The 25,234-nt window shown below is 39.0% G+C and overlaps 2 protein-coding genes across 2 annotated transcripts; one reads left to right on the top strand and one right to left on the bottom strand.

The window, feature by feature from the left end:
- Positions 1-692: 692 nt before the first annotated feature.
- On the top strand, positions 693-24,859 carry LOC138369793 (C-type lection lectoxin-Enh3-like). Its single transcript, XM_069333449.1, has 3 exons — positions 693-979; positions 1,692-1,868; positions 22,544-24,859. Exons 1-3 carry the CDS (start codon positions 730-732, stop codon positions 22,774-22,776), a joined length of 660 nt encoding a protein of 219 aa, XP_069189550.1. The 5' UTR covers positions 693-729; the 3' UTR covers positions 22,777-24,859.
- LOC138371093 (uro-adherence factor A-like) lies at positions 22,994-23,865 on the bottom strand. Its single transcript, XM_069335799.1, has 2 exons — positions 23,682-23,865; positions 22,994-23,550 (listed from the first exon to the last, which is right to left on the bottom strand). The coding sequence occupies exons 1-2, from the start codon at positions 23,863-23,865 to the stop codon at positions 22,994-22,996; spliced, it is 741 nt and encodes a 246-aa protein (XP_069191900.1).
- Positions 24,860-25,234: the final 375 nt, after the last annotated feature.

The raw sequence follows: 25,234 nt of genomic DNA on the forward strand, positions 1-25,234 counted from the left end.
AACTTGCTGAGATGAAACGTCCAGAGAAGGTGTATTGTTGAGGGGGAGGCTACCTGCCTTGCCAAACAATGATGGTCCTGTTGAGAGGTTCACCGTCTTTATATATGCATTTTGCCTGGAAGACCCTTTCTAGATTAGAAGCTCTGGCAACAGAAAACTCTTTTGGAATGCTGGTAACCCAAGATATTCCTGAAATTTGGAGGGCGATTGATGACGTCTTTTCCTGTGAAAACCATATTACCAATCTTACTTACAACCAGTCGAGTGATGATATCTTCTTGCTTACGTGACACAAAGATGTAGGGGGATGTTACTCTAGGTCGGACTAAATCGAGTAATGTTCTGGGGAAGTCATTACAAAGTCGTTCGAACCATATCAGTTAGCGTGGGTTGTTGTTCCGTCACTGGCAAGTCTCGCGTTAGACAAATTTTTATTTTATTTTCGACAGTCTTCATTGCTCTTCGATAGGAAAAGAAATGTGTATTTCTTCGGAGTGGGAAATACCACTTATATGGAGTAAACGTGTTTTAACAACTGTTAAATAGTTACGTGGAAACACTGTGGGCAGATGCGAGCTAACTTCTGTATTCCCAGCTACGTGATACTGGTTACTCTTATATATGTTGTGTGAGTAAATTTCCCCAGGCAGGAGCATCACTTCCCCTCTCGCTGTCTTCTGGAGAAGACAGCGACATGGGCGTCACTCCTCTCCAACACGCCCGAGGGCCATGTTGTGTGCCTTAGACGGGTCTGGCAAGCATCAAGACAGCGCCACCAGAGCTAAGATTAACACGGTAACTATGAATTCCTTACTGCTCCTGGCGGTGGTGGTGGTGGCTGGTCAGCCCATGACTGAGGAGCCTGCCATGGAGGAGCTTCGCTCTGCAGTCATCGTCTCCCAGTTATCGTTATCCCACCAAACAGCAGTGTTGAGCGAGCTCTTAAATGCCACACGAGAACACAACTCCTTCCCTCAAGGTAATTCCTGCATTTGAGAAAATATTTTAACAAATTACGTTGTGAACAATTCCTTGCATATATGATATTTGGTTCATGTCACACAAGTATTTACAGACAGAACCGTTCAATGAGGTTTAGTTAGTCAAAACCATTTCGACAAATATGCAGAAAACTTTTTTAATACCTGCTAAAGTCAGTTTAAATTGTACGAAACAACATTTTATTGCAGCCATATTATTCAAATATGGTGTTAATTTTAACTTAATTCAGCAGAGTTAGGATTCATAGGTAATGTAGTTTTGTTACAGAGTAGTTTATTTGTTAAGTTATTTTTTATTACAAATTACAAGTTTTCTAATTATTCACTTATAAGCAATCAAATTTAAAAACACAGACATCTTCAGATTTGTTAATATCATTAATCCCAACAAACAAACATGTATGATATGTGTTATTGAACCATATGGTCCTCAACAACGAATTTAAATATGTATATAGGCCTAACAATACATGTGTACAATTTCACTAATGATGGGCAGATTGCTGTTCCGTATTTGATGTTTCAATTATTTCTTTGACTGTGATGTTGACGACACTGAACAATTATCACACCTCACAAGGCGTCGTTGACTTGTATTAGAACATCAAGACAACTTTGTTCATCCATCTGTCCCAATACACAACCTTAAAATGTTTTTGTTCATGTTTCTTCAGCGTATTGCTGTTCCAGGTCCGACCTGCCCTTACCCATACACTTTGGTTCTCGACGAATGCTTCTACTTGAGTCCACACAAGGTCACGTGGGAGCCGGCCCGTAGGCACTGCCGAGGAATGATGGGCGACTTGGCCACACCCAAGCACCTCTACGCCATCAGGTCATTCCTACTGGATGTGGCAAAAGTTGAAGGTTAGTAGTTGGCAGTGGTGTACTCACCTTGTTGTGCTTATATGGTCGCATGTCAGCTCCTTGCCTCGCTTTTCGATTTTTGTTTAGTTTATGATGCAATGACTGTTTTATCCGTTTACTTGTCATTTTTACAGTTAAAACTGTGTATATAGTTAATTTTAACAAGTGCCAAGTTTAACACACCACAATTATTTATAACTCCAACACTGAAGAATTTCTTAATGGACATTTCTGACTCGTCTGTGTATCCGAGTTCCCCTCTGTTGTTACGTGTAGTTTTTAATAAGAAAATGTAATCATCACTTCAGAGTCTACCTCACTTATCACCGACGCGCTTAACTCCTGTTGACTTATCATTTCCACAATCGAACTCCCTCACTTAAACCTTCACTTAGACTTCAGACCCCCCTTGTATAGGTCATCCATGAATATTACACTTTAACTCTCACATAAATTCAGTTATTTCCCGGCTAGAAGCTGAATTCTGCCACTCATTCGTAATTATTATTATTGCACAAACAAATCACATTAACGTAATGTATCAATGAGAAGATCAGTAGACGTCATGAGGAGGATTCCCTGGGAGTCCCCAGCGCCTAGGTTCGAATCCTCTTCATGACTCCTGTTGATTTTATTATTATTATTATTATTATTATTATTATTATTATTATTATTATTATTATTATTATTATTATTATTATTATATCTTGTCTTTTTAGTTACTCATAATAATTATTGGGTACCATTTTAGCGTGCGATCTTCCTTGTCATTTACACTTTATTATGTGTGGTCTAGCTGGACATTTACACTTTATAGTGTGTGGTCATTTACACAGTAATGTATGGCCTACTTGGCCATTTGCAATGTATTTTACGGTCTACCTGGCCAGTTACAATGTATTTTACGGTCTTCCTGACCATTTACGCTGTAGTGTACGGTCTACCTGGCCATTTACACTGTAGTATACTATCTACCTGGCCATTTACACTGTAGTATACTATCTACCTGGCCATTTACACTGTAGTGCACTATCTACCTGGTCATTTACACTGTAGTATACTATCTACCTGGCCATTTACGCTGTAGTGTATTATTTACCTGGCCATTTACACTGTAGTGCACTATCTACCTGGCCATTTACACTGTAGTGTATTATCTACCTGACCATTTACACTGTAGTGTACGGTCTACCTGGCCATTTACACTATAGTGTACGGTCTACCTGGCCATTTACACTGTAGTATACTATCTACCTGGCCATTTACACAGGAGTGTACCATCTACCTGGCCATTTACACAGGAATGTACCATCTACCTGGCCATTTTCATTGTAATGTACGGTCTACCTGGCCATTTACAGTGGAGTGTACTATCTACCTGGCCATTTACACTGTAGTGTACGGCCTACCTGGCCATTTACACTTACCTGGTTACCTGGTTGATGGGGTTCTGGGAGTTCTTCTACTTCCCAAGCCCGGCCCGAGACCAGACTTGACTTGTGAGAGTTTGGTCCACCAGGCTGTTGCTTGGAGCAGCCCGCAGGCCCACATACCCACCATAGCCCGGTTGGTCCGGCACTCCTTGAAGGAAACAATCTAGTTTCCTCTTGAAGATGTCCACGGTTGTTCCTGCAATATTTCTGATGCTCGCTGGTAGGACGTTGAACAACCGTGGACCTCTGATGTTTATACAGTGTTCTCTGATTGTACCCATGGCACCTCTGCTCATCACTGGTTCTATTCTTTATTTTCTTCCATGTCGTTCACTCCAGTACGTTGTTATTTTACTGTGTAGATTTGGGACTTGGCCCTCCAGTATTTTCCATGTGTATATTATTTGGTATCTCTCTCGTCTCCTTTCTAGTGAGTACATTTGGAGAGCTTTGAGACGATCCCAATAATTTAGGTGCTTTATCTCGTCTATGCGTTCCGTATATGTTCTCTGTATTCCCTCTATTTCAGCAATCTCTCCTGCTCTGAAGGGGGAAGTGAGTACTGAGCAGTACTCAAGACCGGACAACACAAGTGACTTGAAGAGTACAACCATTGTGATGGGATCTCTGGACTTGAAGGTTCTCGTAATCCATCCTATCATTTTTCTGGCTGACGCAAAACTTGCTTGGTTATGCTCACTAAATGTTAAATCGTCGGACATCATGTTTCCCAAATCCTTGACATGCTGTTTTCCTACTATGGGCAGATTCGATTGTGTTTTGTACCCAGTATTATGTTTAAGATCCTCATTATTGCCGTATTTGACTACCTTGAATTTATCACCGTTAAATATCATGTTATTTTCTGCTGCCCAATCGAAAACTTTGTTAATATCTGTTTGTAGTTTATCAATGTCTTCAGCAGAGGTAATTTTCATGCTGATTTTTGTATCATCTGCAAAGGATGACACGAAGCTGTGACTTGTGTTTTTGTCTATATCTGATATGAGAATAAGGAACAGCAGTGGTGCAAGGACTGTACCTTGAGGTACAGAGCTTTTAACTGCGCTCGGACTCGATTTTACTTGATTGACTGTTACTCTCTGTGTTCTGTTCGACAGGAAATTGAGTATCCAGCGTCCTACTTTACCAGTTATACCCATTGACCTCATTTTGTGTGCAATCACTCCATGGTCACATTCGTCGAATGCCTTTGCAAAATCTGTGTATACGACATTTGCATTATGTTTTTCCTCTAATGCCTCAGTGATTTTTCACAGTGGTCAAGTAGCTGTGAGAGGCATGATCTTCTTGCTCTAAATCCATGTTGGCCTGGATTGTGGAGGTCATTGGTTTCCATGAATTTAGTGACCTGACTCCTGATCACTCTCTCAAATACTTTTATTATGTGGGACGTTAGTGCAACTGGTCTATAATTCTTAGCCAATGCTTTACTACCACTCTTGTGTAGAGGAGCAATGTCTGTTGCTTTAAGCGCATCTGGTATCTCCCCTGTGTCCAAGCTCTTCCTCCACACTATATTGAGTGCCTGTGCTACTGGCACTTTGCATTTCTGTATAAATATTGAATTCCATGAGTCTGGACCCGGGGCTGAGTGCATGGGCATATTGTCAATTTCTCTTTCAAAATCTGCCACGCTCGTGTTGATATCAGTTATATTTACAGGTGTTTGAGTATCATTTATAAAGAAGTTGTCCGAATCTTCCACTTTCATGCTGAGTATCAGAGTGCTAAACATGTCCTCATACTGCTTTTTTAGGATTTCACTAATTTCTTTGTCATCCTCAGTGTATGAAACTTCACTAATACGAATAGGTCCAATACTGGCAGGGGTTTTCGCTTTTGACTTAGCATATGTGAAAAAATATTTTGGGTTTTTCTTTATTTCTTGAATTGCTTTCTGTTCTAGTTGCGTTTCTTCAGTCTGATAGGAATGCTTCAGTCTCTGTTCGATTTCTTCAATCTCCCTGTTTAAATTATTTCTTCTCTGTATGGAGAGTCGTGTCTGCTTAAGCATTTCCGTTAATTTCTTCCTCCTTTTGTAATGTCGTCTGCGTTCTCTTTCTACATTTGATATCTTTCTGGCTTTCCTCAAAGGAACATGTTTCAGACAGACTTCATATGCTTCAGAAGTCAGTTTTTCTATTCCCTGTGTAGGATTTTTATTTCTTAGAACATTTTCCCATTGAATGTTTGTAAGTTCCCTGTTTATTTTCTCCCAGTCTATCCCTCTTATTATTAAAATTTAATTTATTGGATAACCCTTCTCGCTTGTTGTTTCTCTTGGGCCTACTACCGTTATTAATGTTAGTTTGCACTTCAATGAGCTTGTGGTCCGAGTACGTAGTATCTGAGACAGTAATGTCTCCGATTACCTCATCATTGTTCGTGAATATCAGGTCCAGCGTGTTTTCGTTCCTAGTGGGTTCTGTAATCTGCTGACTGAGCGAGAATTTGTCACAGAATCTCAGTAGTTTTCTGACCTGTGGTTGGTTATTTCCAGGTTGATTTTCTGCTATAATGTTACTGTTTACTATTCTCCATTTTAAACTGGGTAGATTGAAGTCTCCAAGGAAGATGATATCTGGTACTGGGTTTGCTATGTTATCAAGGATATTCTCTATTTTATGGATCTGTTCAGTGAATTCCTCAACTGTTGCATCTGGAGGTTTGTATATTAAAATAATAAGTAGATTCATATTTTCTACCTTGATTCCAAGTACCTCTACCACCTCATTGGACGAGTTCAGGAGCTCTGTGCATGCCAGCTCCTCTTTAATATACAGACCTACTCCTCCACTTGACCTAATTACTCTGTCACATCTATATAGATTATAATTCGGAATCCAGATTTCACTATCCATGTGGTCATTTGTGTGGGTTTCTGTAAATGCACCAAATATTGAGTTCGATTCTATTAGGAGGCCGCTTATGAACTTAACTTTATTTGTTGATTTTGGTTTCAAGCTTTGTATGTTTGCAAATATGAATGATTTCCCACATTGCGTGTCACTTCTGGTGGGCTTTGGTAGTTCTCCCCCCACTCTACCCAGGTCCAGGGTGTGTTGTTTTGGAAGTGATTCGTCCAGTTTCGGTAGTAGGACGGGTGTTGTGTGGTGTAGTACCTGTGTGCTTGTTGATAATTTGTATTCCAGTCTTGTGGGTATCTCCCTTCCCCCTCTGTAATCCTGTAGTGGTTCCATCTGACTGTTCCTCTCTCTTATATTTTCTACTCTGTTTCTTCCTTCCTCTAAAAAATTTCCAGTAGTGTCATATTGATCTTCCCGTCTATAACGCTGTGTACCTCTCACGTGGAATTCCGGACACTGAAGATTATAGCATTTTTTGTCCCTAATTGAAAATTGACATAATTTAGGGTGGAAGTATCTACACCTTGTTCCAAAACGGCATGTACCCCTCGCCAACATGTTCCTGCATTTTCGAGGATGCAGAAAATTGCATTTTGCTCCTAATGTTCCATATTTGCATATTCCTTTAGCGTAGAATTTGCAAATATGTCCAGTTTTTGCGTTTTTCAAGGTATTTATAACTGTGTCTGTCTTGTCTACCTCTTTATTGGAGCCATCTCCGTCTTTCGTCCCAATTCCTTCATTTATGCACTTTGTCTCACTGTTGCTCTCATTGATTATATTACCTGGCTCTGCAATATTGCTGTTGTTTTGTACTACAATTCCCTCTTCCTCCACACTACTGCTGCGGTTCTCTAAACTATCTGTTCCTGAATTTTGGTCGTTATCCAGTGTTTTCTTTTCCCAGTTCGCATATATCACTGGTAGCTTGTCTGTGAATGATAATCTCTGTGACTCGGGAATGTTTTCATCAGTTTAGTTATGTTCTCAAACATTAATCTGTCATCTTTGCAAACCCAGTAAATTTCTTGCCTGTTTGTGCATCCTGGAGATAATTCTGCACAGCCCAGGTGAAATCTTATGTTACAGATGCAACACTTGACGCCTACATTACGTTTTCCCAGTACTCCCGAACACTCGCCACACCTCTCCATTGTCTGATGTATTGTATTGTATTTGTGCTTCACTGTATGCATCACTTGTTGATGTCAGTCATTTTATTTTATAACATTATATGTATATATTTATATTATATGTATACCGTATATTTGTAATGTTATGTATGTTATTTTGTTCAAACTTTACAGCAGGTACTTAACGTTGGGTAGCGAAGCTGGTCCCCGGTCGGTACAGGTGACCTCTTGTTGTCCCAGGTTGATGTCACCAGTTTCCAGTTACTCGATTTATTCTTTGCTTGTACTCTTACAAGGAATTTTCTGCCTAATTTCCGGCTTACAATGGTACTCACTCACTTTATTACTAATTGATCATATCTGGTATATATATCTGATATATATATCGTACATCGTATATCGATATCTGATATATATATCGTACACTGTAGTGTACGATCTACCTGGCCATTTACACTGTAGTGTACGATCTACCGGGCCATTTACACTGTAGTGTACAGCCTACCTGGCCATTTACACTGCAGTGTACAGCCTACCTGGTCATTTACACTGTAGTGTACTATTAACCTGGTCATTTACACTGTAATGTACTATCAACCTGGCCATTTACACTGTAGTGTACCATCTACCTGGCCATTTACACTGTTGTGTACCATCTACCTGGCCATTTACACTGTTGTGTACCATCTACCTGGCCATTTACCATTTACTAATGAACTTTGTGTTTGATAAAGTTTCGGTCAATCAGCAACACCTGAAGATTAAACACAAACTCACGGGGTTGTCTATTTAAATTCTTAAAGAAAAAATGTCTATATAACTGGAAAAGCTTATTACACGTCTGAGAAATGCGCGAGTGAAAGTTCACTCATGACTCCTAATTGTCCAGTTGACCACAACATTTGTGTTGGGGTCCTATCTTTTTGAAGCCTTGTAATAATGCAATGCCATTAGCATACTGTACATTTAAATTATGATATACGAGGGCACACTCAAACTAACCATCTAAGACGATGCTCACAATTGCCAAAATATTATCTTTCAATAATCACAACACCTGCACTACAAACGTACAGTATTTAATATCTTACGATGCTTACCAGGCATATGTAAGTACAAAATTACTGTACTCGTAATTCTTGAAAACATGAGTCAATAAATTAGATTTGAGAGACCCTCTATATATATATATATATATATATATATATATATATATATATATATATATATATATATATATATATATATATATATATATATATATATATCTGTCGTACCTAGTAGCCAGAACGCACTTCTCAGCCTACTATGCAAGACCCGATTTGCCTAATAAGTCAAGTTTTCATGAATTAATTGTTTTTCGACTACCTAACCTACCTAACCTAACCTAACCTAACTTTTTCGGCTACCTAACCTAACCTAACCTATAAAGATAGGTTAGGTTAAGTTAGGTTGGGTTGGTTAGGTTCGGTCATATATCTACGTTAATTTTAACGCCAATAAAAAAAATTGACCTCATACATAATGAAATGGGTAGCTTTATCATTTCATAAGAAAAAAATTAGAGAAAATATATTAATTCAGGAAAACTTGGCTTATTAGGCAAATCGGGCCTTGCATAGTAGGCTGAGAAGTGCGTTCTGGCTACTAGGTACGACATATATATATATATATATATATATATATATATATATATATATATATATATATATATATATATATATATATATATATATATATGTATATATATATATATGCAAACAAGCCTGAATGGTCCCCAGGACTATATACAACTGAAAACTCACACCCCAGAAGTGACTCGAACCCATACTGCCAGGAGCAACGCAACTGGTATGTACAAGGACGCCTTTATCCGCTTGACCATCACATTATGAGTTTTCAGTTGTATATAGTCCTGGGGACCATTCAGGCTTGTTTGCATTTGTGTTCCTCACGTGTGCCCCAAAGAATGAGGTGATTTGATAAAATGCTATGCCCAAGATTACCATCCGAGTGCCGGCGGGGAAGTGGTTCAAATAGCTTCGGCAATCACTTCTTTATGCCCGGTCGTGATGGTCAAGCGGATTAAGGCGTCCCTGTACATACCAGTTGCGTTGCTCCTGGCAGTATGGGTTCGAGTCACTTCTGGGGTGTGAGTTTTCAGTTGTATATAGTCCTGGGGACCATTCAGGCTTGTTTGCATTTGTGTTCCTCACGTGTGCCCCAAAGAATGAGGTGATTTGATAAAATGCTATGCCCAAGATTACCATCCGAGTGCCGGCGGGGAAGTGGTTCAAATAGCTTCGGCTATCACTTCCTTATGTCCGGTCGTGATGGTCAAGCGGATTAAGGCGTCCCTGTACATACCAGTTGCGTTGCTCCTGGCAGGATGGGTTCGAGTCACTTCTGGGGTGTGAGTTTTCAGTTATATATATATATATATATATATATATATATATATATATATATATATATATATATATATATATATGCGGAAAATCCACAGAGAAATATGAAATGAGGTGAACGTTTCGGCTTTGTTAAAGCCTTTTTTTTTTCAAAAAAAAAGAAAAAAAAAAAAAAAAAAAAAAAAAAAAAAAAAAAAAAAAAAGGCTTTAACAAAGCCTTGTTATATATATATATATATATATATATATATATATATGTCGTACCTAGTAGCCAGAACTCACTTCTCAGCCTACTATTCAAGGCCCGATTTGCCTAATAAGCCAAGTTTTCCTGAATTATTATATTTACTATAATTTTTTTCTTATGAAATGATAAAGCAACCCTTTTCTCTATGTATGAGGTCAATTTTTTTTATTGGAGTTAAAATTAACGTAGATATATGACCGAACCTAACCAACCCTACCTAACCTAACCTAACCTATATTTATAGGTAAGGTTAGGTTAGGTAGCCAAAAAAAGCTAGGTTAGGTTAGGTTAGGTAGGTTAGGTAGACGAAAAAACATTAATTCAGGAAAACTTGGCTTATTAGGCAAATCGGGCCTTGAATAGTAGGCTGAGAAGTGCGTTCTGGCTATTAGGTACGACATATATATATATATATATATATATATATATATATATATATATATATATATATATATATATATATATATATTGGTGTATACTATAATATATATATATATATATATATTATATATATATATTATATTATATATATATTATATATATTATTATATATATATTATATATATATATATATATATATATATTATATATATATATATATATATTATATATATATATATATTATATATATATATATATAATATGATTATATATATATATATATTATATATATATATATATATATTATATATATATATATATATATATATATATATATATATATATATATATATATATATATATATATATATATTTCATTGAATATGACCGCATATTCTGTATTTATTATTTTCTGGTTTAGGGCTTCTATCCCTCTAACTATTTTCTTAGCATCAGGGCTTAATTGAAATAGGAGTTCTCCAAAACTCATTTTCGTACTTTTAAGGTAAGAAAAGAAGTGATTTACTATAGAGTGTATTACACTTATTTGTATAATTTGCACGACGTTTCGAACCTCCATGGTTCATTCTCAAGTGAACAGATCTTACAATACTAGTTGATTTTATACCCACATTAGGTCAGGTGATAATACAATGAAGGTGAAAACATGGGGGGATACATAAGGGATAAACATAGGGGCTGCAGAAGGCTTATTGGCCCATACGAGGCATCTCCTATCTAAACACAAAGATTAATCCAGTGTAATTGGCCTGTTATGTTGGACATTGTCTTCTGTGTTGGCATCGATATGTTCTTGTCTTGTCCTTACTCTCATGGTGGGTAGAGTAAATAGTTCCGTGATTTGGGTGTTCATGGTAGGTCGCTCTATTCTTATGTGAATTGCCTCAAGAATTTGTAATCTTCTTGAATCTTGGGTTTTGTCTATTATGCAAGTATTCTTGTTCAACATTTCTCTTGTTAGAGTAATGTCATGGGCTTGTCTCATGTGATTCCTAGGGGCACCAGATTGAAGATGGCATGTCAAACGCCTCGTCAGCTTGGTCGACGTCATACCTATGTACTTACATTGAAGGTTACATCCTTCGTGGGGGCAAGTGTACATGTATACAACGCTTGACTGCTGTAGAGGGTTCTCCGTCGGCTTCGGGCTGTTTTTGATAAGGAGTTCGGAAGTCTTCTTGGTTTTGTAGAATATTATCAGGTTTATGTTTTGGTTAGGAGTAGTGCTTTTTACTCCTTTACGGATTATTTCTTTCATTAATCTTTCCTCTTTTATATGTTCACTGTGCATGGTTGATTTGTAATATAATTTTATTGGGGGTGTTGTGGTTTCTGTTCTAGGTTCTGAATTATACCAACGGTCCAAGTGTCTTCTTATAGCAGCGTTTATTTCCGCGTTGCTATATCCGTTGTTCACCAATACCTGAGTTACTCTTTCAAACTCTCTACTCACGTTGCTCCATTCAGAGCAGTGGGTAAGCGCTCGACGAATATAAGCATTGAGAACACTGGCTTTGTATCTTTGGGGGCACTCACTTCTACCGTTCAGGCATAATCCTATGTTGGTGGGCTTGGTATATACGTTGGTGCTTAAAGAGGTTCCTGTTTTTGTTATTAGTACATCCAAGAATGGCAGACTGTTATTTTCACTATTTTCATGTGTAAATCGGAGTACTGACTCTCTCTCTAGGTGTCTTTCTAGGTCAATTAGTTCATCTGAGTCTTTTACTGTTACGAATATGTCATCTACATAACGGCAGTATACAGTTGGTTTTTGTCTGCTACTGAAGACCCTATCTTCGATGGTTCCCATATAAAAATTAGCAAATAAAACTCCTAAGGGGGAGCCCATTGCTACTCCGTCTATTTGTAAATACATGTCTCCTTGTGGACTGATGAAAGGGGCTTCCTTTGTATATGCTTCGAGAAGACTTTTCAAGTGTGGCTCAGGTATGTCTAATTTGGGGGTGCTCTCGTCTCTGTATACTCTGTCCAGTATCATTCCTATGGTTGTGTCGACTGGGACGTTGGTAAAAAGGGATTCAACGTCCAGGGAAGCGATGATTCCATCGAGCTGGGTAGATTTGATCAATTCTAGGAAATCTGCTGATGATTGTAGACTAAACTTACTTGGAGTGTATGGAGTTAGGAGTTCATTGAGTTTCTTTGCCAGGTGATAAGTTGGGGTTGGTATTTGGCTGATTATAGGGCGTAGTGGGTTACCTGGTTTATGCGTCTTAACATTGCCGTAGGCATATCCTAAGCCATAGTCGCCTTGAAGTTTATTGAAATGCACACTACCTTTCTTTGCGTTGATTGCTGTAATTGTTTTGTTTACTTTCCGCTTAAGGTCTTCTACGGGGTTCCTCGTGATTCGTTGAAATTTGGAGTCGTCACTTAGGATGTCGCTAATTTTGTTCATGTATTCATGGGTAGGAATCAATACATATGCTGCTGTTTTGTCGGCTTTTCTTATTGTTACGTCTTTCAGATTTTTTAGTTGTTTCGCTGCTTCTTTGAGTCGTGGGGTTAAGATTGTAGATGAATATGTTCCTCGTTTTTTCCCTGCTTCTGCAAGTAGTTCAGCTTGAAGTGTGTCAGTGGTGATGACTTTTTTGTTGTCTTCTAGCTTATGGATATCGTCCAGAAGCATTTCGATTTCCAGGCGTTTTTGATGCATCTTTGGTTTAGATAAGAATTGACAATTTAGACCAAGATTTAAGAGGTCTCGTTGGTCCTGGGTAAGATCATAAGAAGTCAGGTTAAAGTAGCCATCTTTAGGACGAGGGATTTTTAGCTGTCCACCGTTTAGGGATGTTAACTTACGGAGTGTCTTTGTTTCTACAAGAGTTTTATGTTGTTGTTTCAGGTTAAATAGTTCACTGTTGATGGTTTGCTTGAGTTGGATAGGGATGTCGTACTGGGTCCATTTGTTTAACAGATGCTCCGCCTGCTCTATAAAGGTTTGGAGGGCTTCCTTACTTTACTTTACTACTTTACTTTACTTTAACCTGACTTCTTATGATCTTACCCAGGACCAACGAGACCTCTTAAATCTTGGTCTAAATTGTCAATTCTTATCTAAACCAAAGATGCATCAAAAACGCCTGGAAATCGAAATGCTTCTGGACGATATCCATAAGCTAGAAGACAACAAAAAAGTCATCACCACTGACACACTTCAAGCTGAACTACTTGCAGAAGCAGGGAAAAAACGAGGAACATATTCATCTACAATCTTAACCCCACGACTCAAAGAAGCAGCGAAACAACTAAAAAATCTGAAAGACGTAACAATAAGAAAAGCCGACAAAACAGCAGCATATGTATTGATTCCTACCCATGAATACATGAACAAAATTAGCGACATCCTAAGTGACGACTCCAAATTTCAACGAATCACGAGGAACCCCGTAGAAGACCTTAAGCGGAAAGTAAACAAAACAATTACAGCAATCAACGCAAAGAAAGGTAGTGTGCATTTCAATAAACTTCAAGGCGACTATGGCTTAGGATATGCCTACGGCAATGTTAAGACGCATAAACCAGGTAACCCACTACGCCCTATAATCAGCCAAATACCAACCCCAACTTATCACCTGGCAAAGAAACTCAATGAACTCCTAACTCCATACACTCCAAGTAAGTTTAGTCTACAATCATCAGCAGATTTCCTAGAATTGATCAAATCTACCCAGCCCGATGGAATCATCGCTTCCCTGGACGTTGAATCCCTTTTTACCAACGTCCCAGTCGACACAACCATAGGAATGATACTGGACAGAGTATACAGAGACGAGAGCACCCCCAAATTAGACATACCTGAGCCACACTTGAAAAGTCTTCTCGAAGCATGTACAAAGGAAGCCCCTTTCATCAGTCCACAAGGAGACATGTATTTACAAACAGACGGAGTAGCAATGGGCTCCCCCTTAGGAGTTTTATTTGCTAATTTTTATATGGGAACCATCGAAGATAGGGTCTTCAGTAGCAGACAAAAACCAACTGTATACTGCCGTTATGTAGATGACATATTCGTAACAGTATAAGACTCAGATGAACTAATTGACCTAAAAAGACACCTAGAGAGAGAGTCAGTACTCCGATTTACACATGAAAATAGTGAAAATAACAGTCTGCCATTCTTGGATGTACTAATAACAAAAACTGGAACCTCTTTAAGCACCAACGTATATACCAAGCCCACCAACATAGGATTATGCCTGAACGGTAGAAGTGAGTGCCCCCAAAGATACAAAGCCAGTGTTCTCAATGCTTATATTCGTCGAGCGCTTACCCACTGCTCTGAATGGAGCAACGTGAGTAGAGAGTTTGAAAGAGTAACTCAGGTATTGGTGAACAACGGATATAGCAACGCTGAAATAAACGCTGCTATAAGAAGACACTTGGACCGTTGGTATAATTCAGAACCTAGAACAGAAACCACAACACCCCCAATAAAATTATATTACAAATCAACCATGCACAGTGAATATATAAAAGAGGAAAGAATAATGAAAGAAATAATCCGTAAAGGAGTAAAAAGCACTACTCCTAACCAAAACATAAACCTGATAATATTCTACAAAACCAAGAAGACTTCCGAACTCCTTATCAAAAACAGCCCGAAGCCGACGGAGAACCCTCTACAGCAGTCAAGCGTTGTATACATGTACACTTGCCCCCACGAAGGATGTAACCTTCAATGTAAGTACATAGGTATGACGTCGACCAAGCTGACGAGGCGTTTGACATGCCATCTTCAATCTGGTGCCCCTAGGAATCACATGAGACAAGCCCATGACATTACTCTAACAAGAGAAATGTTGAACAAGAATACTTGCATAATAGACAAAACCCAAGATTCAAGAAGATTACAAATTCTTGAGGCAATTCACATAAGAATAGAGCGACCTACCATGAACACCCAAATCACGGAACTATTTACTCTACCCACCATGAGAGTAAGGACAAGACAAGAACATATCGATGCCAACACAGAAGACAATGTCCAACATAACAGGCCAATTACACTGGATTAATCTTTGTGTTTAGATAGGAGATGCCTCGTATGGGCCAATAAGCCTTCTGCAGCCCCTATGTTTATCCCTTATGTATCCCCCCATGTTTTCACCTTCATTGTATTATCACCTGACCTAATGCGGGTATAAAATCAACTAGTATTGTAAGATCTGTTCACTTGAGAATGAACCATGGAGGTTCGAAACGTCGTGCAAATTATACAAATAAGTGTAATACACTCTATAGTAAATCACTTCTTTTCTTCACCTTAAAAGTACGAAAATGAGTTTTGGAGAACTCCTATTTCAATTAAGCCCTGATGCTAAGAAAATAGTTAGAGGGATAGAAGCCCTAAACCAGAAAATAATAAATACAGAATATGCGGTCATATTCAATGAAACATGTTTGAAAGAAAACCTGCTGCCAGTATACACCAATATATATATATATATATATATATATATATATATATATATATATATATATATATATATATATATATATATATATATATATATATATATATATATATATATATATATAACTGAAAACTCACACCCCAGAAGTGACTCGAACCCATACTGTCAGGAGCACATTGCAACTGGTGTGTACAGGACACCTTAATCCACTCGACCATCACGACTAGTCAAAACCTGATGGTAGCCGAGGCTATTTTGCCCATCAGCCCGCCGGCACTCTGATGGTAATCTTGGCCCTAGTATTTTATCAAATCACCTCGTTCTTTGGGGCACACGTGAGGAACAGTATGTCGTCTGTGACAGTAGAAGAGTACGTCTGGAACAGTAGAACAGTACGTCTGTGACAACCCACGTCAGTGGACAGCCAACAAGTTAATCCAGTAATGGTTGCGTGACTAAGCCTAAAGCAGTCACCTCTCAAGTTCAGAGTTCAAGCCTGAGGATGACTCTGATCCCCCAGTACATAAATTATGGTATCTAGACACCTTAGGCATCGTCCTTGAACAACCCAGTCCTGATGATACCTGGACCTACCAACAATATCTACACTCAGTTATCTATAAGGAGAACCAGTACTGGGTCAGACTATCATGGAAACTAAATCATCAGCAATTACCAGTGAACTATTTCATGGCACTGAGTCAATTAAAATCTCAGGTGGCTCGAGTGAATAAGCAACCTGAAAAAATAAAACTGTAACATGAGTTTATTCAAGAACAACTTGACAACAAGTTCATTGAAATTCTAGAAAATGATATCTCTAAGGAAGGACATTACTTGCCTCACCACGGCTACTTAGATTCAGTTACTACGCCCATTAGAATTGTGTTTAACTGTAGGGGGCAATGCAAAGGCAAATATTGTCTCATTCAATGATTCCCTTGAAACTGGCCCGAGTCTGACACATTGATTCTATGACGTGCTGTTACCGTTTCGATTTGGAACTTATGCCTTCACCGCCAATATAAGCAAGGCATTCTTTAGAGTAGGTCTTCAAGAGAAAGACCGTAAATTCAAAAAGTTCCTCTGGGTTAAGGATCCTAATGATCCACAGAGTGAAACTGTCACATACAGATTTGCCTCAGTCTTGTTTGGGGCAACGTCTTCTCGTTTCTGCTTCAGGCAACATTGGATATGCATTTGAAGAAGTCCCATAACCTTTACAAGACTGAGATTTAGCAAAATAATCTGTATGTGGATAATTTCCAGGGGACCACCAGTGACAAATCTAAATAAATAGAAATATACCATGTGGTTAATTGTGAACTATTAGAAACCAATAGGCCTCTATTAGGACCTCAATATGCCCAGTTGCCAAAGACGCCTGACAGCTGAGTGGACAGCGCTTCGGATCCGTAGTCCTGTTGTTCCAGGTTTGATCCCAGATGGAGGTGGGGACAAATGGGCAAAAGGTTTCTTTCACCCTGATGCCCCTGTTACCTAGCAGTAAATAGGTACCTGGGAATTAGACAGCTGCTATGGGCTGCTTCCTGGGGATGTGTGTAATAAAAATGGAGGCCTGGTCGAGGACCGGGCCGCGGGAACGCTAAGCTCCGAAATCACCTTAAGATAAGATAACCTCCAGTCGTGGGCCTCCAATAATCAGCAATTGAATCGGTTAATAGACTGAATTTCCAGATTATAAAGTACCTCAAAGACTAAAGGTGCTTGGTATAGGATGGGACACCACCTCTGAGTTAAATATCAAATAAGTGAATACACATGACACTGGTTTAACCATGAGGAAATTATTGTCTTTAGTCAGCAAACTATTTGATTATTTGGGCTTGATAAGCTCCATCTTAATTAAGGGCAAACTCTTCATGCCGGAGTGCTTGCAAAACAAATTAAGTTGGGATGATCCATTGCTGGAAAATGGATCCTGACTTACAGGAAAAGTGGCAGCCGATGACCACGGATCTAAATGTCCTCAGTAAACTTAAATTTCCTTGCAGTACCTTAAGCCAAGAAAACCTATCAACTTGCATGTGTTTTGCGACGCCTCAGGAGAGGAGTATGGCGCAGTAGCCTATCTAGTGAACAATAAGCATGCCAGACTGCTCACTGCTAAAGCTAGGGGTGACATCGTTAAAAAAGCGGTCATTGCCACAAATGGAATTAACAGCTTTATTGGTAGGAGATCGATTAGGTCATTACCTGATCAAAACTTTAAATAATCTTCACTTCTCTGAAATAGTAGTGTGGTCAGATAATGAGGCAGTCTTGCAATGGGCAGAAAAATAATCATAATAAAACTCCTTACATGAGCAATCATGTTAGAGAGATAAGAGCTGGGTACAAATTGAGACATGTACCTATAAAGGAAATTCCAGCTGACGTTAACGTTACAGCAATTGATCAAAGCAGAGATGTGGTTCAATGGACCCCAGTGGTTAGTCAGTGACCAGTGGTCTGAACAAAAGACACAAGTCATAGTGACCAATGTCACTGTTCTCACTGAGATGCCAGAACCCCCTCGAACCTTGGCCATTGATCCTAGTCGATACACTAGGCTAAGTAAACTACTGAGGATTACCCAGTTAGTATTTGATTTTATTGATAAAATAGGGATCAGGTATCGATTCCCTAATCCAGTGATATACTGGGTCAAACGAGCCCAAACGGAAACTTACAGGAAAGACTATGAAAATCTCCCTGAGAAACTAACAAAATCTTTAGGTCTATTTCTTGACACAAGAAATTCTAACATTATTAGATGAGGAGGACGTCTGCAGCATTCTGATATAGATTTGGATGTTAAAAATCCCATGTTGATCCCCCAACACCGCATCCTCTGCAAGTTAATAGTGCTACATTATCATGAATATGGTACTTTTCATGGTGGAGTGTTAGACACTCTCACTGATTTGAGACAGAAATTCTGGCTGCCACAGGGTTGCCAAACTGTTGAATCTATAATTAAAACTTGTGTAATCTAGTAATTAAAACTTGTTTTATAATCTGCCTGACGTATGATGCTCGGGTGTGCCCGTACCCAGGACCTCCACCACTCCATAGAGAACGAGTTCTACATCTTCATCCGTTTGAGACGACAGGGATGGATTACACAAGGGCGCTCATATAGACAGGCATACAGGACAAGATTCCAGTAAAGGTCTACATTTGTCTCTTTACTTGTGCCACCACAAGAAGTGTCCACTTAGAGGTGACCAACAACATGAGCGCAGAAGCTTTCCTACCAGCCTTTCGTGAGTTTGTAGCCCATAGATCCTGCTCCAAGTTGATGATTTCGGATAATGGATCCACTTTGTGGCAGGGGAGGCCTTCCTGCGAGAGATATAGAGCCATCCAAAGGTACAAATCGTCTTAAAGCAAAGACAGTGCTCATGGAAGTTTATACCTCTCAGAGCCCAATGGCACTGTGGGTTCTATGATCGAATGGTAAGCACAGTAAAACGTGGCTTAAGGAAAGCCTTACACCGCCAGAAAATTAGCCTAAAAGAGCCCCAAACAGTTGTGACAGAAATAGAGGCGCAAGTCAATAACCAATCTCTAACCTATCTCTCTCTGACATCACACAAAGGGAACCAATGAGTCCCTCCCATCTGATGCATGGGGGTCTTCTCAGTCCTCTAGTGTCCCTAGCGGACGAGGAACCAGAGGACCTCTCATATGTCGGAAGGAGTGACTTAGCACAGAGTTACCAACACCTTTCCAGGATGATAGGTAAGTGGAATGAAGTGTGGACTCAGGTGTATATAACTGCTCTGAGAGTATCACTATGGGGCAATTAGCCTGTATAATAAAGTTAGTTTAAAACCCGGTGATCTTGTGTTGGTGGAAAGCGATGGGCCGAGGTCAGGATGGCCTATAGTCAAAATTGTCGCTGTACACTCAAACCGCAGGGAATCCAAAGAATTGTTGAGGTTCATTACCGAGGCATTAGTACCCTTAAAACCATCGAGAAATTAGTTCCTCTGGAATTAGCGGAACCTGAGATTACTCAAAACCCAGACCCAACATATTCCAGAAGAAAATACTCCTTTGGAGAGCTATGTTCGTCCGGAAAGAACAACTGCATAACAGTGCAAACTCAAACTTAAGCAATACTTAATTCTGCATAGATGCAGACAATTCGTCGTTTGAGGTTGAGGTGACCCAAGGAGTCTTCAGTGGTGAGCCAGTGTCTAGTAACTCATCCAGTTACAAGTCACAAGGACCCTAATCACTGACTCCGCTGAAGAATTTGACGTCCCCTTGATCTTAAAGATCCTGATGACTAATCCCTTTAACTACTAATTAGATGCACCCATGATGACAGGGCCAAATGACTTAGTTTCTTCGTGTCTGTCACACCGATCCGGGACATCCAAACTGTACTTACCAACGTACTACATTACTAACACAAGTTAAGTTTATAATTTCGGGAGGGATCATCGGTGTACGTCAGTACTAAGCAGTGAACTAAGATCTGTGTTTTCTCCCCCCCCCCCCCCCCCCCCCCCCCCGGAATTATGTCCTTAAATTTCCGATACCCCAGGTATTAAATACTGGCATTATACGATAAATACGTTATTCCAAGATACTAATGTTACTAACCCTGAGCATTATACGTTATAACGCATTATGCCAATATTGTTTCCCTAATTCCTAGCCCAACAAGAAATTACGTTGAGTTAGGAAATTAAAATTACTGATAATATTCACATCCAGGGAAATGCCAAAAGTTTCTTATTGTTGATGGCAGACTGTTGCGTCAGCCAGCCGGCAACCTGTGTTGACGAATCTTATCTATCTCTCATTAAACTTAAGATGCATGTTGATTCTATTAACATTTGCCATTTAGATTAGGAATAGACTAGAATTACTAGGAATAAGGGCATATTTCAATCCCCCAGTAAATGTTTGCATTCATGAAACAAGTCAGAAATAAAGTCACGTTTTGTAAATCACACAGCCTCAGTGATCCAGTGTTATGAACAAAGGTAATTGTTCTCTGGATTTTATAGTAATTTATTGGTGTGGAAATTGACGTTAACTTAACCTAGTCCTTGAATAACTTAAAGTAAACAGAGTGAATTATTTATTGGCATGCACTGCGGAGCTCAAAATAAGGAAGGGAAGAGAGGCCCAGGAGAGTCGCAAAAAATCCCCACATGAGAACATCTGATTCTGCATGTTCTCCATCTGATCCCACCAGAGCCAGCCATTATCATCGTCAAATATCGGGAACATCCAGCGCATTAGACCTCCCAGACTTTGTTGCTAGCTCCATACAGCACTACAGAGTGTATCCGGCTGGTACAGAACTCGATATTAGGTAAAGGTGGCTACATAACCTAAAAAAGAGATTAACCAACGGTTTATGCTGTAAAAGATTTAAAATTCCAAAATCAGTGTAGGTCCAATTACAGGATTATTTCTTTAATGGAACTTTATCATTGAAATGTTAGTGCTGCATGAGCTACAGTGTATTAGTTCTACACAGTGGTGATCAACAACTGGGTTCAGCCATCTCATATTTACGGGTTTCACTGGGACACGAGACTACTTCTCATGAGGCGAAAATATACTTGGCTCACGAGAGCTTCGTTTGATGTCCCTTACCTAAATTAACTTTACAGCCAGATTCTTGTTTCCATTTAACTTACGTAGTTAGATCACTAACCCTATGACTATTATTGAATAGTTATTATTGAGATTATAAAGCAATTAATATTATTAGATTGATTCACCATTATTGGATTAACTTTCCCTCCATTTTTGTTGTGTACATAGGAAGTTTCAAAATGAATATTAATTAAACATACAGTTCGTTTAAATTTTAAATATTCGTACAAACAAATCAAATCCTGGGAATTTCCCACAATCTGTGGAGTGGTTGTCTTGTATGGCACAGTAACAAATACTATCTAACTGTGCAAGATTATTGCAGATTATGCCGTATGCCCATCTCTCTCTCATTTTAGTTCAAACCGTCAATTATTATATGGTTAAAATATATATTTTCTTGCATCTCATCTTTTTTTTTCTCTCTCTCTCTCTCGCCTCCTTACACTATATAATAACACTATGTCCTATCTTTACTGCATTAATGAACTAGGCAGTACATTCCTACAGTAGCTCTGGGAATGTTCTACCAGACCATGTGGGCTACGTTCTATCTAGTTCTTTGATCTAAATACTCTTCTGAATCCTTTTTATACTGTGAGGCTTTTCCTTGTGTACCTGGCACAACGCTATTAAAAATTCAGTCAACCACTTGCTCCTTTAAAAAATGCTTTAAAAATGTAAAAAAAAAGTGTGGTAACCCACCACACTTTGTATGTGATTCTTGTTTTAAGTTGCAGTGTACAGCACGTATTTAAGTGTTACCATAGTTGAATTCATTTATGTAAAATAATTGTTGAAAGACTAGATTGTTAGATTAGATTACGGTGTTTTTATCTGATTGCAACTCTTCCAATTGTAATTGCTCTGAATGCAATTGCATATAATTGTTTTCTTTTGCTTGCTTTCAATTTTCTGCACTGTGTGTGTGTGTGTGTGTGTGTGTGTGTGTGTGTGTGTGTGTGTGTGTGTGTGTGTGTGTGTGTGTGTGTTTGTGTGTGTGCTAAAACTGCACTGTTTGAGAATGCGTGTATAAATCTAGTTAATATAACAATATTATTACAACTGTTTATTGTATTCTTATCACAGAAATCGAACATCTTCATGTGTACCTAGGCTTCAGGGACGCAGGAAGAAATGGCACGTGGAGGTGGTTGGATGGTCGCCCAATCGACGCCGCAGACTGGGGTCCTGGTGAACCCAGCAATTCAAAAGGAAATGAATACTGCGGACAGTTTCGATCGCATTTTGACCCGATGCTCAATGATATCTTCTGCTCGACTTTGAACCGATTTCTTTGTCAATATCACCCTCACAATTAAGGATGTTGAGGCGTCTCTCAATGAAAGGAATAATTGGTTTGTTTAATCTTGTATTATTTTAATGTTTTCACGTAGTATAATAGACAAGCATTTCCAAAATCCTGTTAGTTAATTATCCTAAAAAGAACATTGTTAAGTTACAATCCATCACAAATTATGAGGTAGATAGAAAGTGAAGAGTTTATTGTAACTAACGAATTAAAGGTCTTAGCAATTACTAGAGTCTTGTAATGGCTAAGAGTCTTGAAATAGCTGTAAATCTAGCCTTACCTGTGAGGTTTCTGATACCTGGAAGTCTTACACTATCTGAAAGTCTTACACAATCTCTGAGTCTTACACTATCGCTGAGTCTTACACTATCGCTGAGTCTTACACTATCGCTGAGTCTTACACTATCGCCGAGTCTTACACTATCGCTGAGTCTTACACTATCGCTGAGTCTTACACTATCGCTGAGTCTTACACTATTGCTGAGCCTTACATTATCGCTGAGTCTTACACTATCTGAAAGTCTTTCACTATCGCTGAGTCTTACACTATCGCTGAGCCTTACACTATCGCTGAGTCTTACACTATCGCTGAGTCTTACACTATCGCTGAGTCTTACACTATCGCTGAGCCTTACACTATCGCTGAGTCTTACATTATCTGAAAGTCTTACACTATCGCTGAGTCTTACACTATCGCTGAGTCTTACAGTATCGCTGAGTCTTACAGTATCGCTGAGTCTTACACTTTCGCTGAGTCTTGCTGTGGCTGCAAGTGTTTCACTGGCTGCAAGTTTTGCACTGGCTTCGAGTCTTGCACTATCTTGAGGTTATCTTGAGATGATTTCGGGGCTTTAGTGTCCCCGCGGCGCGGTCCTCCACTAGTTGCAAGTGTTGCAATAGCTGCGAATCTTGCACTGGCTGCCACTCTTGCACTGGCCGTGAGTGTTTCACTGGGTGTGAGTCTGGCACTGGCTTTGAGAGTTGCTGTAGTTGCGAGAGTTTCACTGGTTGTTAGTGTGAATACCTCCCTCAATTTTATTTCAGCAGATAATCGGCTTGAAGCAGTCAAATCGACATTCACCAGCACCTTGCCCCACATTTCCAAGGTTGCCCGTCACCATGCAGCAATCAAACTTACCATTCATCTAAAATAGGTCAACAATGCTCCTAGAGCCATTGGAGTATGGAACTATCTCCTTCTCTTTGAGAATGCATGGCTAGCATTACCGCCGAAAAGAGATATCCAAAACAATTCCGTTTGATGGTCGATGACGTTACCGCTGTCGTTGAAATAAAAAATGTCAAAAAATAAATTTATTGCCTGATTATTATGTGATATTTATTTCAAAATGTGCGCCATTCTATTGCGAACAATATGAAACGAAACTGAACGACGAAACACGAAAAACGAGGTAAAAAATTGGAAACAATGAAAAAAAAACGTAGCGCTTATGGGCACCACCCAACCAACCTTGTGGGTTTGATTGAGGGATGTGTTCCTTAGGCAAGCCAAAGATTGAATTTCCCAGAGATAACAACCTCTTCCCCTCCTCCTCGTGCAAAGAACATCAGTTGCAGGACAGCTTACAACCGCTCTCTAGAGAACTACAAATGAGAGCACAGTTCGCTAGGAAAATAGAAGAGGGCAATCAGAATCATCTCCAGCGAAGATGCGGCTGCCCCCAAGGAACGGCACGACAGCCTTTGCTCTACGAGACTATTGTGTAGAAACTGACCTGTGGGATTTATTTAGCAATTTATAATAACTTATATAGTAATTTATATTTTTCCGTTAATTTATTTATTTCAATAATTAACTATGATGTTTAAAATGGACTGTATGATATTTAAATTTCTCACAAATCGCTCACAAATCCTTACACATTCTGGGGAAGTTTATTATTTATATACAGTTATCAATATAAATTATTGATTAGTAAACATTCACTGCAGTATTATACTACATGTTGCCTGAAACGCTCTGCGTATTAGTGGCTTTATTTATTGTATGTACTAGCTCTGTCTATAAATCAATCAGAATGTTTGTAACTGCATCTATGTAAGTACTTTTCCTAAATAAATTATTATTATTATTATTATTATTATTATATATTAGTAATTAAAATTAACACAACTACAGCTTAGCTTGTATAGTGATTAGGCCTAGACAACCAGTATGAACATGGAAGAACACGCCAGTCGATACATTTGTGGGGGAGGCTGGCCTCAACTCGTGTATTGGAGCACTAGGTAACTAGTAATTCTTGTTCCTCTTCAATTATATCTGTCAAGGGGCACACACAATAATTGTGTGTGCCCTTTGTGTGTCCCCTTGTAGCACAATAATTGTGTGTGCCCTTTGTGTGTCCCCTAGTAGCACAATAATTGTGTGTGCCCTTTGTGTGTCCCCTAGTAGCACAATAATTGTGTGTACCCTTTGTGTGTCCCCTTGTAGCACAATAATTGTG

This window comes from Procambarus clarkii, chromosome 4 (genome assembly GCF_040958095.1).
Source record: "Procambarus clarkii isolate CNS0578487 chromosome 4, FALCON_Pclarkii_2.0, whole genome shotgun sequence".
Taxonomy (NCBI): domain Eukaryota; kingdom Metazoa; phylum Arthropoda; class Malacostraca; order Decapoda; family Cambaridae; genus Procambarus; species Procambarus clarkii.

Coding starts and splice junctions, on each gene's coding strand:
- LOC138369793 (XM_069333449.1), top strand. CDS start 730: ATGTTGTGTGCCTTAGACGGGTCTGGCAAGCATCAAGACAGCGCCACC. Junction 980..1,691: donor ACACAACTCCTTCCCTCAAG/GTAATTCCTGCA, acceptor TTGCTGTTCCAG/GTCCGACCTGCCCTTACCCA. Junction 1,869..22,543: donor GGATGTGGCAAAAGTTGAAG/GTTAGTAGTTGG, acceptor TTCTTATCACAG/AAATCGAACATCTTCATGTG.
- LOC138371093 (XM_069335799.1), bottom strand. CDS start 23,865: ATGTGGGGCAAGGTGCTGGTGAATGTCGATTTGACTGCTTCAAGCCGA. Junction 23,551..23,681: donor CAGTGCAAGAGTGGCAGCCA/GTGCAAGATTCG, acceptor CAAAACTTGCAG/CCAGTGAAACACTTGCAGCC.